Source organism: Myxocyprinus asiaticus, chromosome 18 (genome assembly GCF_019703515.2).
Source record: "Myxocyprinus asiaticus isolate MX2 ecotype Aquarium Trade chromosome 18, UBuf_Myxa_2, whole genome shotgun sequence".
In the NCBI taxonomy this organism is placed as follows: domain Eukaryota; kingdom Metazoa; phylum Chordata; class Actinopteri; order Cypriniformes; family Catostomidae; genus Myxocyprinus; species Myxocyprinus asiaticus.
The window spans coordinates 30,098,132-30,115,147 of NC_059361.1; the positions used below are offsets into that span (position 1 = coordinate 30,098,132).

Here is a 17,016-nt window from a genome sequence, read left to right on the forward strand (position 1 = left end):
TGCATGTCTAGAGGGATAGTTCACCCAAAAATTTTAATTCTGTCACAATTTACTCATGTTGTTTCAAGCCTGTGTGACTTTCTTTCTTCCATGGAACAGAAAAGGAGATGCACTGTAAGGCAGAATGACAGCCTCAGTCACTATAGACCTTATACACAGTAGCGCCATCTTTGATTTTTGACGGGAATGAAAACGAGGCAATGCGGGATATACTTCCCACCTCTTCAATGACATGCACTGTATAAATAGATCACATCTTATTTTCCTCAACTCATGTTGTCTGTAGTTTTTTGTCTACAGAAATTTCTTGGAAAGATATTTTTCAATGGAATGATCCAAAAACACTGTAAAAACTAATTAAGATTGTGAGTCTATCCCTCTCAGCCTCGTTGTCATTCCTGTCGTTGTCAAAGATATCGTTGCTGTGAATAAGGTGCAATGAAAGTGAATGGTGTCTAATATGAATGGTGCCTTTGTGTTCCACAAAAGAAGTCGTACGTGTTTGGCACAACATGACGGTGAGAACATTTCAAAGGTTTTAACACTTTTGGGTAAACTATCTCTTTAAGGAAAAAATCAAAACACTGTTAGCTGTGTCAATCGCCATTAAACAACACAAGAAGAAGAAGAAAAAGAAGAAATATTAGCTGTTTTGAACGCAAGTACGTGTACTGTGTGAACGCTCCTCACTTTCTGCGTTCGGGGTGAAGCCGCGCACTTTTGAGTGACGTGACAAACTCGTAGCGAGCGACTACTGTCCTGCCGCGCAGTTCTCATCATCACTCCAGCGGATGGGCTCTAAACAAAGAATACCGCTGAAGACAGAGCACCTGATCTTTCTCGAATGCAGACTGTAAAGTGGTGTAGCTTTTTTGAATGCGCTTTATTGTCCTTGAACTGTGACACGGATGATTAGGAGCATATATAGTTGAATATCGTACATTAGATCCGCGTTTATAGACACAGTAATATATTTGCTTGCGCAAGTATGCCGAGAAGAAAACAACAGGCGCCGAAACGTGCTTCAGGTAAGTTTGTAACAGACGAACAGCTGAAAGGATTTTATTTAGATGCTTTTACTGGGTAATGTTTTCTCTCTTGTGGGGTTCCACCTTTAAATCAAAAGGACCAATATCTAGGCATAACCGCTTGTATTTGCATTAATTTAATAGTCTTTATGTACTTAACACATTTTCTCTATACTAATTTGAGTTATGCTCGTCTTTATTTGTCTATATATTGGATACAAATAACTGTAGCTACTGTTTAAACACTCCTAACTTCTCTAAAGAGGTGGAAACCATTGAAATTGCTTTCATGTTAACTAAAACGTCTGCTTAATAGAATAGATCGTAGCCATATTATTTGAAAGAGGATGAGGTTTTTGGGCGTTTTTTATATTTATAGCAGAGCTCTTTGTAGTAGAGATACAAAGCCATTATTATATGCCTTCACTGTGTGTATGAGTGTGTGTTTGTTTGAGGGAGAGATGATGTGGAGTTTAATGGAGGGATATGGCTTGCTCTGTTAGACTGGCCTGTCAGAACAGCTTTGTCTCATGTTGGATTTAATTGTTATCCTTGTGACAGCCTCATCCATCAAAGGTTTTAATGGTCAATCAGAGCAAGGCCACGTGAGTGCTCTCCTTCTTTTTCCCATAAGCTTGCCTGAGCTTTTATTTCATCAGTATGCTTCACCAAACTACACTTGTGCTCATGGACGTGCTGCAAAGTGGTGACTGTGGTTTACAAGTATGAGTTTATGGTTTGCAGGTATGAAGACATTTGATGATGTGGTTTCATACTATTCCTCCTATTAAAACCCACTTTCAATTTTTGTTTACTTCAGAAGAACTACATATTTGGAGGGTATATATATATATATATATATATATATATATATATATATATATATATATATATATATATATATATATATATATATATATATATATAAACATTTAAACTCAAACACTAATCTTTTAGGCAAAGTTTTGGTTAAGAGTTTTCAGAGGAAATAGTCTTTAGCAATACAGTTCCTCTCCCTCTTTTTTACCATTCACCTCTTTTTCCCTTTGCCCTAAAGGTTCGTTCAACTCTCTAAAAAGAAACATTTAGCTTTGGTTAATCTGAGCACATCTAATTAGCTGTAAACTTGATGGATTCCTGACAGGTGTAATGACTGGAGATGCAAGCTATGCGTCTGTCACCAAGTCATATTAGGTTTGTGCTTCCTTGATGTAATCAAGTTGATATTAGCCACTCCTGCTGGCCTTTACTATTGCCTTAACCCAATTTAGCACCTTTTCGTGACAAATAAGGTTTTGGTGCCTGTCTGGAATCTAGATGATCCAAACCCTTATTGTGAGGAGACAAACATGTGGAACCACCTACAATCTTTTTTGAAGAAATGTATGTTTTTATCTCTCTGTTAGGCTTTGAGCCATATTTGGAATGACAGATAAGACATCAAATCTATTTTGAGAGTTGTACTTTGCTTCAACTCTGTTAGTTAGATCCATGTCTCCATCTGTGTATGTGTTGATAATGTGAGTTAATCGGGCACGCCTCTGCAGATCTCATGGGTCATCTAGGCCAAAACCTTCTCACAAACGGTTCTCAGGCTCCCACGCAATGTTTGGGCACGACTCCAGGCCCTGCAATCTCTCTCTTTCTATGGGGAAATATCAGTCGCTGTCAGATCTGGTTTTGACGGTGGCGGTGATGAAAGGGCAGGAAACCATAGAGGCCCACCATTCCCTAATTCCCAACCAGTGTCAACATACCTGTCCATCCAGGCATGCCTGTAATCACTGCCAAAAGCTTCAAACTGCTGAATCCTCATTGATTTGCACAGCGGCTGAGCCATCTTTGAGACAAAAAGATTAACCTGATCTTACACATGCCTGCATGCACATTTCACACAAAAAGATAGGCTGGTGGGCTATGTGTTATTAACTGATAATGTGTTCATAACTGTATTTTAAACAGTCATGGGGAGTTTGTGGTTTACTTTGTTAGGGTTTATGATACAAGATCCTCAGTTATATTCCTACAGTGTTGATGCTATAACACTCTTAGGGGCCGTTAATGCCGAATGCAAACGACATACAACAGTCCAAAACATACGGTATGTCTACGCATTTTTACATAGGAAAACAATAGGGAAAACAGTGTGGATGGATGCAAAAGCCTGTTCGGTGTGAAGGGACCATTAAGGCCCCGGCATACTCATGGAGAAGTTCTTCGCTCAGAGCCAAAATCAGTTCGAAACAGCTGAGCAACGGTATACTTTTGCAAACATTGAAAAACTGGCCACGCTTCTTTGGGAGGCATTTAGAGGAGCATTTAAAAATGAGAACGCACAAGACTACATGTAAACCGTTTCAAAAGTATAGCCTGGTTTAGTATAGTATAGTTTTTTTTAGCAAAAAGGAGAGACAAATTCTGTTGATAGCAATTATATTATATTGAACCCAGAACATTCCTTTAAATGGATCACTACCAAGCTAAACTTTGGAACTCATAACTCCCTAAATAAGTAGATGCGTCATACTATTCAAACTCCTATACAAAGTTGTGCTCTACTGTTGTTGTAAGCTTATATAAATGTTACTTTGGTGTGTTGACAATGAAGACATCAATCATCTGTTAACAAGTGGAGAATCCATCTCTTTTCTCATGGGAGGTGGCTTTTAGCTTTCAGTCCATTTTAGAAAAATGAGTCAGTCTGGTCCTCAGGGGTCCAGAAACCAAACCCTGGTGGAGAAGATCAGCACAATGCCAAACCGTCAATTACCCTTTCAACAGAACCGTTAATCACGCTGCCACCCTTTACTTTTGGCATCCTGACACATGTCATTTATCACGCAGGCTTTCCGAGGTGCAGAGGGAGGAGAGAAAGAGGAGAAATGTTGTTTGGAAATTCAGCAGAATAGGGAGAACTTTGGGATAAGTCGACAGAGATTCAGGTCAAATGTTTAAAAGGGAAATGGGGTTGGTGCTGGGGAAGGTTTGCCATGAAACTAAAGAAAAGTGACACAGGCGAGAGAATTCAATAAATTGTCACACTGCTGAGTTAAGCTGTTAATTCATTAAGTCATTGAAAGCCCTGTTTGGGTTGAGACCTCAGCTGATGACAGATTGAGATATATTACATGTTGAGCAAGTGAAATGGCAAATGTGTTCTAATTTAGGCTAATGCACGTTAATTTCTACCTAAGTGAGATGTTGTAGTGGGTGAATTAGTATTGGGAAAGTCTAGTTTTGTGCTCTGTTCTGCATATTTAAAATAGTACCACCTTCTAAACTGGGGATAGGACACAATGGTCAAATTAGTCGTTCAACAACCAACTAGCTGATTAGTGAGATCGACTAGTTTTTGTATTTGTAATAGATTTTTAAACAATAAATCAAATAATATAATGACTTCTAAAGCCACTTTTTGTATTTTCTAATCAATTTTCCAATTACTCGTCTGCCACAATAATGTAATGTCTTTAAATTATCTTAATTATTAATATACACTCACTGAGCACTTTATTAGGAACACTATCATTCTAATTAAATGCCGAACGTGGTCTTCTGCTGTTGTAGCCCATTTGCCTCAAGGTTCAATGTGTTGTGCATTCTGAGATGCTATTCTGCTCACTACAATTGTACAGAGTGGTTATCTGAGTTCCCATAGCTTTTCTGTCAGTTCGAACCAGTCTGGCCATTCTCCGTTGACCTCTCATCAAAAACAAGGCATTTCCGTCTGCAGAACTGCCACTCACTGGATGAGAATGTTGTGTGTGAAAATCCCAAATATTAATTGTGATTAATCAGCATATTATGCAATTAAGTCAATTAACTTATTAACTAATTGTAATTAATTGACAACCATCATATATATATCATTCTTCTCACCACAATTGTACAGAGTGGTTATCTGAGTTACCGTATACTTTGTCAGTTCAAACAAGTCTGGCCATTCTCTGTTGACCTCTCTCATTACAAGGCATCCCATCTTCAGAACTGCTGCTCACTGGATGTTTTTTGTTTTTGGCACCATTCTGAGTAAATTCTAGAGACTCTTGTGTGTGAAAATACCAGGAGATCAGCATTAACAGAAATACTCAAACAGTCAAAATCACTGAGATCACATTTTTTCCCCTTTCTGATGGTTAATGTGAACATTAACTGAAGCTCCAGACCTGTATCTGTATTATTTTATGCACTGCACTGCTGCCACACGATTGGCTGATTAGATAATCGCATGGATGTTTGTTGGTGCCAGAAGGGCTGGTTTGAGTATTTCTGTTAATGCTGATCTCCTGGTATTTTCACACACAAGAGTCTCTAGAATTTACTCAGAATGGTGCCAAAAACAAAAAACATCCAGTGAGCAGCAGTTCTGTGGATGGAAATGCCTTGTTGAGAGGTCAACAGAGAACGGCCAGACTGGTTCGAACTGACAAAGTCTATGGTAACTCAGATAACCACTCTGTACAATTGTGGTGAGAAGAATATAATCTCAGAATGCTATTCTCAGATGCGGGTTGGCGCTGTTTTGGTGGCACAAGGGGGACCTACACAATATTAGGCAGGTGGTTTTAATGTTGTGACTGATCGGTGTGTGTGTGTGTGTGTGTGTGTGTGTGTGTGTATATATATATATATATATATATATATATATATATATATATATATATATATATATATGAGTAATGGAATACATGTAACAGGATTACATATTTAAAATACAAAATATAAGTAACTGTATTCCACTACAGTTACTATTTAAATCATTGGTAATTAGAATACAGTTACATTCAAAAAGTATTTTGATTACTGAAGAGATTTCTTTGTATTTTATTTTCATTTGTTTCATTTAATATTTAGTCCTTTCAGATGGAAAACATTTATACATATAAATGATGCGATCCAAAGTGCATTTGAACAGCGGTGAATCACTTTCTTATGATGTGTTACATTGATACGAGCAGACAGAGAAGTAAGTTTGAAGTAAGTTTGGAGCACAAGAAATAGAAATAAACCTTGTGGTAATTGTCAGCTTTTCGCTAAGATAAATTTCAGTGGTGAATTCTCAGGGCCAGCAAAGCCTTCTCTGCTGGCGTAACATGCCAAATAAATAAATATTTTTCATCCTTTCATTCTCAATCACCTTTTTGCCTATGTATTTTTAATCGCTTTCCACTCTTAATTAATCTACAAACAAATAGAGAAAAACGAAAAGTTTATCCAGTTAGAATTTATTCCTTGATGCTTACAAGCAAAGTGTGACAACTGTTTCACAAATCACATGCCCAAAGCAGAGCGTGAATCTGAGCTCCACCCCATCAGGCCTTCAGAATTTCCACAGAATCCCTCAACAGTGCAAATGAATGAGCAACTAAAGTCAGATTCATCAGCCACTTAGATTGATTTATTAGTTCTTGGTGGGTGTGATCTTTACGATATGTCCCGGTCGAGGCCTTCTAGCTGGCCTTGAGTGACGCAATCACGCTTTAAGTGATGTATATTTGAAAGCGAAGAGCGGGAGATCTTGTTGACGAATCGGCTGTCATCACTGCTGCTATTGAGAAAGAGATCCTTGTGGATTTAAAAACAGGAGATGTTCTGCATGACCATGTGATTGCTTAATTTATTAAACAGGAAAGGAGGGTTGATTTTCACTTCAAGTAAATTGGTATGTGCTTTTTGCATTGTTATAGCAACATCAGGAGTTTTCTAAGTGTAAATTAGGCTGCTTGAGCATTCAGTGTCAGATCAAGTTTTGAAAAGTAGTGCTGCATTCCATTCAACTCGGAAAGTTGGATTTTACAACTTCCTACTAGGAAAAGTGCAATGGAATGCATCTTAAAGTCAGAATTACAACTTGTAGGCTCATGCAGAAATTCTCAACTCCGATTTCGCCAAGATGCATGGGCATGATGTCACACAAACATGTCGACACTCAGTGAGATATACAAAGTAAGTGATAAACATTCACTTTATTAAGTAATATCGATAAATGAGTTTGTTTCCACATTACATTATATTAAAGCTTGTTTAACAAACGCCAGCAAAACAGGTGTATAAAACTTTATAATCTCTTTTGATAATTGTACACCTGAAGCACAAATGCTAGTGCTGCAGCATTGTTTATCAGTTTGGTTGCTAGGAGACATCTTTAATGAGAGTCAAACCCCTGCTAAGCTAACGGGAGCGTTGCAGTTCTGAATATCGGGGAATGGAATGCATTTATGGTCGGAGACATCAAGTAGGAATATCCCACATCCAACTTGAATGAAACACAGCATAACCGTGTACCCTGATGAAACGAAATTTATTGCAAGCAACATTTAAATCGCAAATATTATTAGATAGATTTTTCCAGGTATTATAGACCTCCTTGGTAGTTTCATATGAAAAATTATGATTTTTGAATGTCTGTTCGGGAGACGTTCATTTCACAAAACAGTCATGCTGCAGTTAAAATTAGGCTTGCTTGAGCATTAAGTGTCGTTTCAAGTTCTGGCTTTCGTGTGTGGATGTGTTTTTAAAATGTCAATTGGTATTATTAATTAGCTGTGACATAATGTATGATGCCCAAAGGCATAGGGTGTCTTATTCATTGTGAAACTGTGTTTTCTTAATGGCATGAATCACACTGAAGGCCTAGACTTTAAATGCACGGCCCGCCACTGCTAAAATGGTATTTCTAGCTATTTTACATGCACGTGTTACCAGGCACGATCATATTTTTTATCAAGAAAATTCACGTTGGATCATAATTAATTTTTTTCTAGTAAGACCTTTGATATTAGGGCAAAAATTATATTCTTGATAATAATTTTTGTATTGTTTTCCTGTAAAAATATTTTTAAAAAATCCTTAAAACAAGATCAATTTGACGTATCTTGTTTTAGAAACAACACTGAATAAGATATTTAGGTTTGTCAGAGAATGTATTTTTAACATATGTATTTTGTCTTACTGTGCTGGCAGAATTTTTATAGTCAAAACAAGTGAAAAAATCTTCCAGTGCTGAAGAAGTAATCCAAAGTATTTAGAATACGTTACTGACCTTGAGTAATCTAACAGAATACGTTACAAATGACATTTTACAGCATGTATTCTGTAATCTTTTGTGGAATACATTTCAAAAGTAACCCTCCCAACCCTGTCTGTCAACTAGTTGTCTAGGCAACCCACGTACTGGGGAATTTTTGAAAATGTTGCTTTGCACATCTCTTGGCTAATCCATGTTTTTAAATCAATCAGTTAATCAATCAGCCAGTCAGTCAGTAGTCTACATTGTGTTTGTCAGAAAATGCATGTTTTGATTGCATACATCTTCATGTGTGGGTATGCACACATTTGTACACGTCTGCATGTTCCTGTCCGAGCTTAAAATGACACGCATCACTCAAGCTCAGCTGGCCTGTAAATGAACTCTAGTTTTCTCTCCCACAGCTCTACCCCTGCTCTGTGATGGATGCTCCTTTAAAGAAAGAGATTAATGAGAGGTAGGCAGCTTAGAGGACCATTTATCACAGTGAATATTATTTGGAGGGCTGCTGTAACCTGAGAGTTAGAGAGACATAGACAGAGCACAGGGTCTTAGTTGTCCTCTCTATGATGGATAGCTTTGCTTTCTCTCTGCGTTAGTTATGAGACACCAGCTGTCTACCAGGTGGTCATTGCTGGACAAGATTGGGAGTTCGGTATTGCATCCCCCTTCTGGTATTCTTGGTGAACTTGGGGACAAAGCCTTGCTTGAAAGGTGGGGGTGTGACAGTTTTTTTTTTTTTTTTTTCATGTTGGTTTTTGCCCCCAACCTCCCCCACCTTTTCCTTGGAGAGTAGAATTATGAGTGTCATCCATCTCACTGAGTTCTTTGAAACTGGGCCATCATCTCAGCAGCTGTTGGCTTAGCTACACATAGAATTGTTGCCAATCACTCTTGGCAGCTGAGACATCAGATACACTGTTGTCAAGGGGGAAAAGAATCAAAGGCACACAGAGTGATAATTAGAGAGATGTCTGCCCTGAAAGGATGTTTTTGGTCTGTGGAATTCCAGTCAGCAGAGACTGTTTGACTTCAAGCATTTACTGTAAATGGTCAGTTTTATGCTTTTCCAGCAGAGAAAGAGAAACATTACAAAGAGGTTACAGGATCCGAGACAACATTTTACACCCATTGTGATTTTTTTCATGATTTAAAGACTGCCCACTTTGATTCGAAAGATCCACACTTCGCTCGCTTCATTTGCAGCAAAGAATCAGCTATTTTTTGCAGGGGGGCACTATCTCGACATGCTGTCTGAATGTTGGAGATTGCTTTGTTTTGATCAAAGCCTTCTGTGTTGCATATTAGCATTGCCTCAAGCAGGAACAATTCTCATAGTTAGTCTCAATCTGTATCTCACTAGGAGGTTTTGGATGAGTCATGTGTGCTCTGAGGATGAAAAAGTACAATATTTACAGATAGAAACCTTCAATTTATGAAACCATAAATTAACCTTAAACACTTGCATGTCATAATAAAATGTAATGTCATAATAATTTTTATAGGGTGCCACTATAGAGTTAACAAGTTAAATGTATGGGTCATATTTTATCCCCAAATCAGAAGAAAAATATAAGTAATAATAATAAATGATTACTTTTTATTAATTTAATTTATATAATGATATAAATGATATAATTTAAATAAATCATATAATTTAATTTATATAATATAATTCATATAATTATTTTTTAAAGAAAAAGCCTATTTGTTGGACCAACAAATATTAGTTTTATTTATATTTTGTATTTTGGCATTATTTTCATGACTATTAAGGACATTTCACTGTCAAATTCCCATTACTGTAATGCAGAAAAAGTATTTATTTATTTATTTTTTATTAAGTATGGACACATCATGGTAGTATTTGTTGTAGTGCCATTCATTTGTTTATTTAAATAAATAAATAAATGGTATTACAGTAAGTTTTGTGTAATACAGTAAAATTCTGAATTACAATTTTACATTGCCAATGCATTACAGAAATGAGAATCACCATAAAAAAAGGTAATTAAAAAATAAAGTAAAATAAATAAATAAAAAACATTAAAATGTCTAAACACATTACAGCAATGATAATTTGGGGTTTAGTTATCAAAATAATTTCAATGCAAAAAACAAAACAAAAAAATAATAATTTTCAGGATATAGCATACTACAATTTTTTATTTCTTTTAATTTTTGGGTGTTTTTGTGGCATTCACCCAACAAGATGTCTGTATGTACGATAACTGACCTCTGCTTTTCACTTGCTGTTAGACAGAAGGTCTTCACAATTTAGAAACTGTATAATTTTTAAATTATGTAAAGTTCAAGGCAGATGTGATTGAATAGAGCAAGAGATGCACCATAACAAATTTATGTCTACATTATTCATGTGGATAACATTTCTGCTGCATTATAGTAATCGAATATGCTTACACAATATACAGACTCTAAACTCTGTACTTGATGCTTAGATTTAAATGTGATATTTGCAATTTCTGTCTGTAACACGGTGGGGGTTAATGACTGGTCATATGGAGACAGATAAAATGGTTACATTAATCAAACAAGGCGGCTGCCACTAAAGTGTCCTGTTTTTTTTTTGTTCTGCTAGAGCTCATTGCACACATCACATTTTATTAGCTTAATAAATCACCTTGGTTGTCAATCAAGCCTTTGAGAATAATTGGTTATGATAGTTGCCTCCTGAAATTGATTATAAATCATTCAAGGTTAAAGATTGTGTTCAAATGTGGTGGGACAATGTTTTGGCAGATTTAAACAGATTTAAATTCGCCAGGGTTTATGGTGTCTTAGGTTGCCTGTCTTCTAACCTTTTATGCACTTTGGATTTTTAAGGGGGCAGGCATGAATACATCTGGTTACATGACATGCTGATGTTACAAGCAGAAACAGAATATAAATTGATTGGGTTAAAGTTGACATGCACTACAAACTTTTTTCTTTGATATCTATTTTATTTATCACTTGGTTTAAAATCCCCCCAAAAAGTTTTTGTCTTCAGGACTGGTGTCTGGGAAAAAAAGCAATTTGCCATTGTGGACCTTCGGTGTGTCACCGTAATTGTCTCCAGGATATGAGAGGGCAGGAAAATGATCATGTCATTGTAGTTACACCTGGTTCACCCTCTTTTCGAGCTGTTTTGGAGTTCATGCCAAATCAGGCCATACAAATGACATCTTTTGATCAAGGCTGTCAGGCACGATCAGAGGAGATTGGCAAGTAATGGATACCTAGTGACAATCCAAATCTACAGAGGGGATAAGACTGGCCTGCACCTGCCAGTTATCCTTTAGAGTCCCCCATCCTGCAGGCCGCCTGGCTGACAGTCAGTGAGAGGCTAAATGAGGGAAGCGCAGGCCTGTGAGATTGTGTATTATCATTCGAAATGAGAGCTATTTGTGCTTTAACACTCCTTGTCAAGTCTGCAGTAGATCTTGAACAAGTGAGAAAGGAAGAAAGACTGTAAGGGGCTGACCGTTCACACCAATAGTGTTTATGCATCCATCTGTGCTGTTTTTCAATAGTTTTTTTATGTAAAAATGCGCTAGAGTGTTGCGCTGCATCTCACGCTGAAGTGCCATGTTTTTTTTTAGATGCAATGTCAAGTTAAAAAGAACTTAAACGTTTAAATATAGCTGCAAGCAGCAATAACAGGGCCATGGAAAAGCCAATATTCACCAAGCCAATGCAAAGAGTTCAAGGAATACAAAAGTACAACTTCAAGTAGGGTTGCCAACATTTTGTCACATGAATACAGGACGCTTGAGCCCCTTTGAACATTTTGTTGATTCAATACGGGGCATTTTGCCATCTGATTGGGGTCCCGCTCAAATGTCTTCCTGCTGAAATACGGGACAACAGGCTTCCCATATGGGACACCTTCATTTCTGTCGAAATACGGGACGTCCCGGCTAATACGGGACAGTTGGCAACCCTAACTTCAAGACTAGGCTGGGTGGGGTTACAACTATTAACATAGCAAAATATACACAGCAAATTGGAATTAAGCTGCCTACTAAATAACATACCCTACAGTAAAACCAGAAGAAAAATAAATATTCTTCTAGGCTAAAGGGTTCAAAAGTTATCAAAAATAAAGAAAAGTCAAACTTTGAACTGGTGGTGGCGCTAGGGGCTTGGTCTGGGAGACCCCAAAGTTGGTCAGAAGACTATTGTGGCCACCCCAATAAGTGTGCTGAATTTCACAACTCTCCTCAAAATGGTTCTTTGGCTGCCATATACTTCAATGACAGAGGAATAATAATAATACAATTAACAGATACAATATGGGCTCCGCTCCTTCAGGATCTGTCCCCTAAAAACATACCTCAGGACAAAGGTGTCCAGTTCTATTCGTTGTGCTGCACCGTGCTTTAAAGTACAATAACACATTCGGTCTGAACAGCTCCTTATTGTGCTAAAATGCACATCCATAAGCACACCATGTTAGGTTGTAATTCAAGGCCTGCTGTATTTCCAAGCATCTTACATGTCAAATGTTTCTATTTTGACATGAGCAACATAATCACTAATGCACACACAAACAAGAGTGAATAGAGTGGAACAGAGGGGGGGTTGGTATGGCTTTCAAGGGGGCATTTGTTCCACTTACGGAGTTAGAGTGACAGTGTTGAACTAGCAGGGGACAGGCTGTCAGGAGACGGGATCGTCAGTCCCAGAGGAGAGTGGTGGATGGGCTCTTTTGAGGGTGTGAGGGCAGCTGGCAGGGAGAAGGGCAACTGTATCCCCTTGGATCTGTCATATGGAGGTGCTCAACTAGACACCTTTCTCGTAACACGTCACCTGTCCAAGGTGAACAGTCATCAGGTGGGATTCATAGTGACAGGTGGCTTATGTGCCGCCATCTTATGTCATTCCCCTTAACCTCACAATATATCTGTCCACCTTTTCTCTCTACCATTTGTCTCTTCATATGTGCACAGGTATGTCGAAATGTGGAGAGGTGGGCCAAATAGTAGCAGGTGCATCCTTGTGTTAATAGCCTGATTATATGCTTAACATCAAACTATCTGATGAATTATCTTTAATGTTCACTTGACTAGACTAAATTAGACTGTTTTAAAGACTGCGTGCCTAGGCTCTGGTTTCTGGTACTTTGTTATTTGGTTTTGGAAGCACCAAGGTATTAAATAAAAGTCTAATTTATAGATGTAAACATACAATCTATTACCTCTTTTAGTGGTGCTTATGTTAAATTAATGAAAATTTCCCCTCTTTTTCCCCTCTAGCTTATGATTCAGAGAATCTTAAGGAGACCACCACACAGATTGAAGGCATTGGAAGTGATTGCTCAGTGACCAAGAACAAACCACAGGGTAAAAATGACTTGGAAGAAGTCAAAAATCCGGTGGATGAACAAGATTCCTCTGCTGAGCTCTCAAGTCATGATGTTGACAGTGAATCTCACATAAGTGAATCTAGTGACCCCACATCGGATGCTGAGAGCATCTCGATCAAAAATAAGGAGGACGCCACCAGAGACTTCCTGAAAGACAGCTCAGAGGACTCATTATGTAGTTCTGATAGCCTAGAACAGATGAAGGCTATTTATAAAAGCTTCCTCAATAATCCTTACTGGTCCTTGCTGAGCTTGAATTCCTCTCAACCATATGCCGAGGAACAGCCTGCCAATAGCAGCGGTAGTAGCAGCAACAATAGTAGTCCAGGTCGCAACTCCATTGACTGGCACCAGTCTGCTATTGCAAAGACACTCCAACAGATGTCTCAGAAACAACCGATTGCACTTGAACCAAGTCTTTTCTCCACTGTACAGCTCTACCGCCAAAGCACTAAACTCTATGGATCCATCTTCACTGGAGCTAGCAAGTTCCACTGCAAAAGCTGTAGTGCATCATATGACACCCTACTTGATCTCACCGTTCACATGAACGAAACAGACCACTACAGTGATGACAACCATGAAGGTGCTAGCAAGGGCACCAAATCCTGGTCCAAGCCACGTAAGCGTTCTATTTTGGAGATGGAGGGCAAGGAAGATGCCCAGAAAGTCCTACGTTGTATGTACTGTGGGCACTCTTTTGAATCCTTGCAAGATCTCAGCGTACACATGATAAAGACAAAGCACTACCAAAAAGTACCTCTGAGAGAACCAAGAACAGTAATCGCTGCTAAAGTTGTCTCTTCTTTCAGAAAGAGAGTTTCGGTGGAGTTGGATATTGGAAAATCTCTGCAAACCACCGAGAAGAGAAGTCCATATGGAGGACAGGCCAGTGATATTTTACAGATGTATTCTGGACAGTCTTTCACCAACAAAGAAGACTCAATAAACCAGAAGGGTACTCCCCGTGGTATGCAACCAAAGTCTCAGAACTTCACATGTATGGAGTGTGGAATTTCACATGACTCCTTGCAGCAATTGAGTGCTCACATGATGTTGACCAGTCACTTTGTAAGAGTCAACCAATCATCAAAAAAGACAGACAAGCCCCTTTCAATACAAACAGTCTCAACTCCTCCCCCCAAAAATAAGCATAAGAGGGCTCAGTCCGGTATGCAAAGTTCCACTCCTCGCTCAGCAACAGGAATCAAGGACCCATCTTCTTGCCCGTCTCCAACGATTAAGGACAGCAAGAATAAGATGCAAGTAATATCATCCCTGAAAGACCACGATTGTAAAGCGTCTGCAAATGCAAGTGATGCCAAGGAGAAATTTGGCATGTCATCAAAATCTGATTACCTTACTGAAGGGGATCTTAAAGAGAGCCCTAAAATGGATTTTGATATTCTTAAATCACTGGAGAATACTGTCACTTTGGCCATTAACAAAGCACAGAGGGGCACCCCAAGCTGGGGGGGCTACCAAAGCATTCATGCAGCTTATCTGTTACAAAACCATCTGAAACCTCCTCTGCACAACTCACCTTTGAAACAATCAGCCAATGGGCAGGAAGTCCAGTCTTTAGGCAAAAGTCTACTGGTCACTCCAAACACTCAACCAAGTGCTCCCTCAACAGTTGATCACCATGCCATGGATGAATTGGAGAAGATGGTTACAGAAAATGATGCTGAAGTGGAGGAAGAAAGGAAAGACTTTAATGGACAGGGATCTGTGAAAGGGAAATCACTTGCATTAAGCTCCCCAACTGAGGTCACTGTAGGTAACACAGTTGAGAAGAATACTCTGAAGCACACTCAAGACTTCCGAAAACCTCCCACCTCTGTTTCAGATCTGTATGATAATTCTTCTCTACAATCTGCACACCCTGAGCACAAACAACCCTCTGTCAGTCCTATAAGTGCCCTTCAGTCAGTTATGAATCTTCATCTGGGTAAAGCTGCCAAACCGGTGAGGCCTGTCCAGGACCCGATGAGTATGCTTCTCAGGATGAGCAACAGCATGGCGGAAAGGGCTGCACTGGCTGCTCCATCTGGACACTCAATGAAACTAAGCCAGTCACATTCCAACTGCCATGAAATTTATGGAGACCAACCGATAGACTTGTCCAAAGGCAAAACTGAACAGTGTCTTAAGGCTGCCACTCTCCCAGGCAAAGCATTGAGTTCCTCCCCATCTGTGAGTGAATCAGCTGCTTCAAAATTATTCACACCAGACAGTCCTTTGTGTGAAAATGCTCTCTCAGACATATCAGAAATGCTGCATAATCTGTCGGACTCTCAAGTTCTGAAGCCGCCAACACTTTTATGTAGGACAGAGCAGTCAGAAATTGAGGGCTCTCATACTTCAGATGATGCGGAAGATATGTCCGTGGTGTACAAACGTAAAGGTAGGCAGTCACACTGGAAACCCCAGCATTTGCGGATTTTGCAGGCTCAGTTCACTTCTTGCCTCAGGCAGACAGCTGATGGAAAGTATGTGATATCAGACTTGAGCTCGCAGGATAGGATGGTCATATCCCATATAACAGGTCTGTCTATGACAACCATCAGCCACTGGCTGGCCAATGTGAAATATCAGCTGAGACGGACAGGCAGAACAAAATTCATAAAGAACGCTGAATCTGGGCACCCAGTTTTCTACTGTAGTGAATGTGCTACACAGTTCCAAGCTCGCTCAACATACATCTGTCACCTTGAGTCACACCTTGGGTTTAAAATGAAAGACTTGGCCAAACTTACTTCTCCTCCTGGAAAACCTTTGCTTCCTTCTGTATCACTTGCTAGAGGAGGTCAAGATCAACTGCTAACAGTGCCAGCACTCTAAAAATCCAATGTTTTTTAAATTAACATTTAAATTAACAAGGTGTAATGCTATAATATATAAAACAAACTAATTTAGCACTATATGCCAGGATATTTATTGGATGTTTAGATTACACAATTGGTTCATAATCTAAGGATTCATAAGCAAATATTTATGCATTTTTAATACATTAATATTCACATTTGGCCTTAAGGGTAGGCTAAGCTCTATGGTCATAGATGTTATCATGGTATTTTTAACATTAAAAATATTTTCAGAATTGTAAAGGTGGCTACTGCCAACTTTACCAAACAAATACTAAACTATAACAGTATGTAAATTTATATGTTTTAAAATTATGTCTTAACATTCTTGAGTTGCTTTTCTTGACATTAAGTTTCTGCTCTTATGAGAAAAGAATGTACATTTGTACATAGATAAACTGTAATGTTATGAATCTCTCTCTCATGTTTACCAGTCCCAAAAGTTTGTTCATGCATAAAGAATGTGATTTATTTAAAATTATATGATTAAAAAGTTGAATTAAATGTGTTAAGTCTTAAACCTTTTATTGTTGTTACAGACTTGCTTTTTTACAGGTACATTTTCAAATATTTTAACATTGTTAATTTTCAGTTTAACAAGATTCAAGAAGGCATCTGTTTTTTACATCTATAATGTAAAAAAAAAGTAAAAGCAGTATGCTCAATTTCAGTAATCTTTGTTTATAGAAACACAAAATCTTCTGTTAGAAAAAAAGAACTGTGTGT

General features: G+C 38.4%; 1 protein-coding gene across 1 annotated transcript; it reads left to right on the forward strand.

The window, feature by feature from the left end:
* The first annotated feature begins 762 nt into the window (after positions 1 to 762).
* LOC127455889 (teashirt homolog 3-like) lies at positions 763 to 16,815 on the forward strand. Its single transcript, XM_051724054.1, has 2 exons — positions 763 to 1,028; positions 13,314 to 16,815. The coding sequence occupies exons 1-2, from the start codon at positions 989 to 991 to the stop codon at positions 16,265 to 16,267; spliced, it is 2,994 nt and encodes a 997-aa protein (XP_051580014.1). The 5' UTR covers positions 763 to 988; the 3' UTR covers positions 16,268 to 16,815.
* Positions 16,816 to 17,016: the final 201 nt, after the last annotated feature.

What these genes read in the sequence shown, in the direction of transcription:
- LOC127455889 (XM_051724054.1), top strand. Translation starts at nt 989, where the DNA reads ATGCCGAGAAGAAAACAACAGGCGCCGAAACGTGCTTCAG. An exon ending in GGCGCCGAAACGTGCTTCAG is followed by an intron (nt 1,029 to 13,313) that starts GTAAGTTTGTAA and finishes TTTCCCCTCTAG; the next exon opens with CTTATGATTCAGAGAATCTT.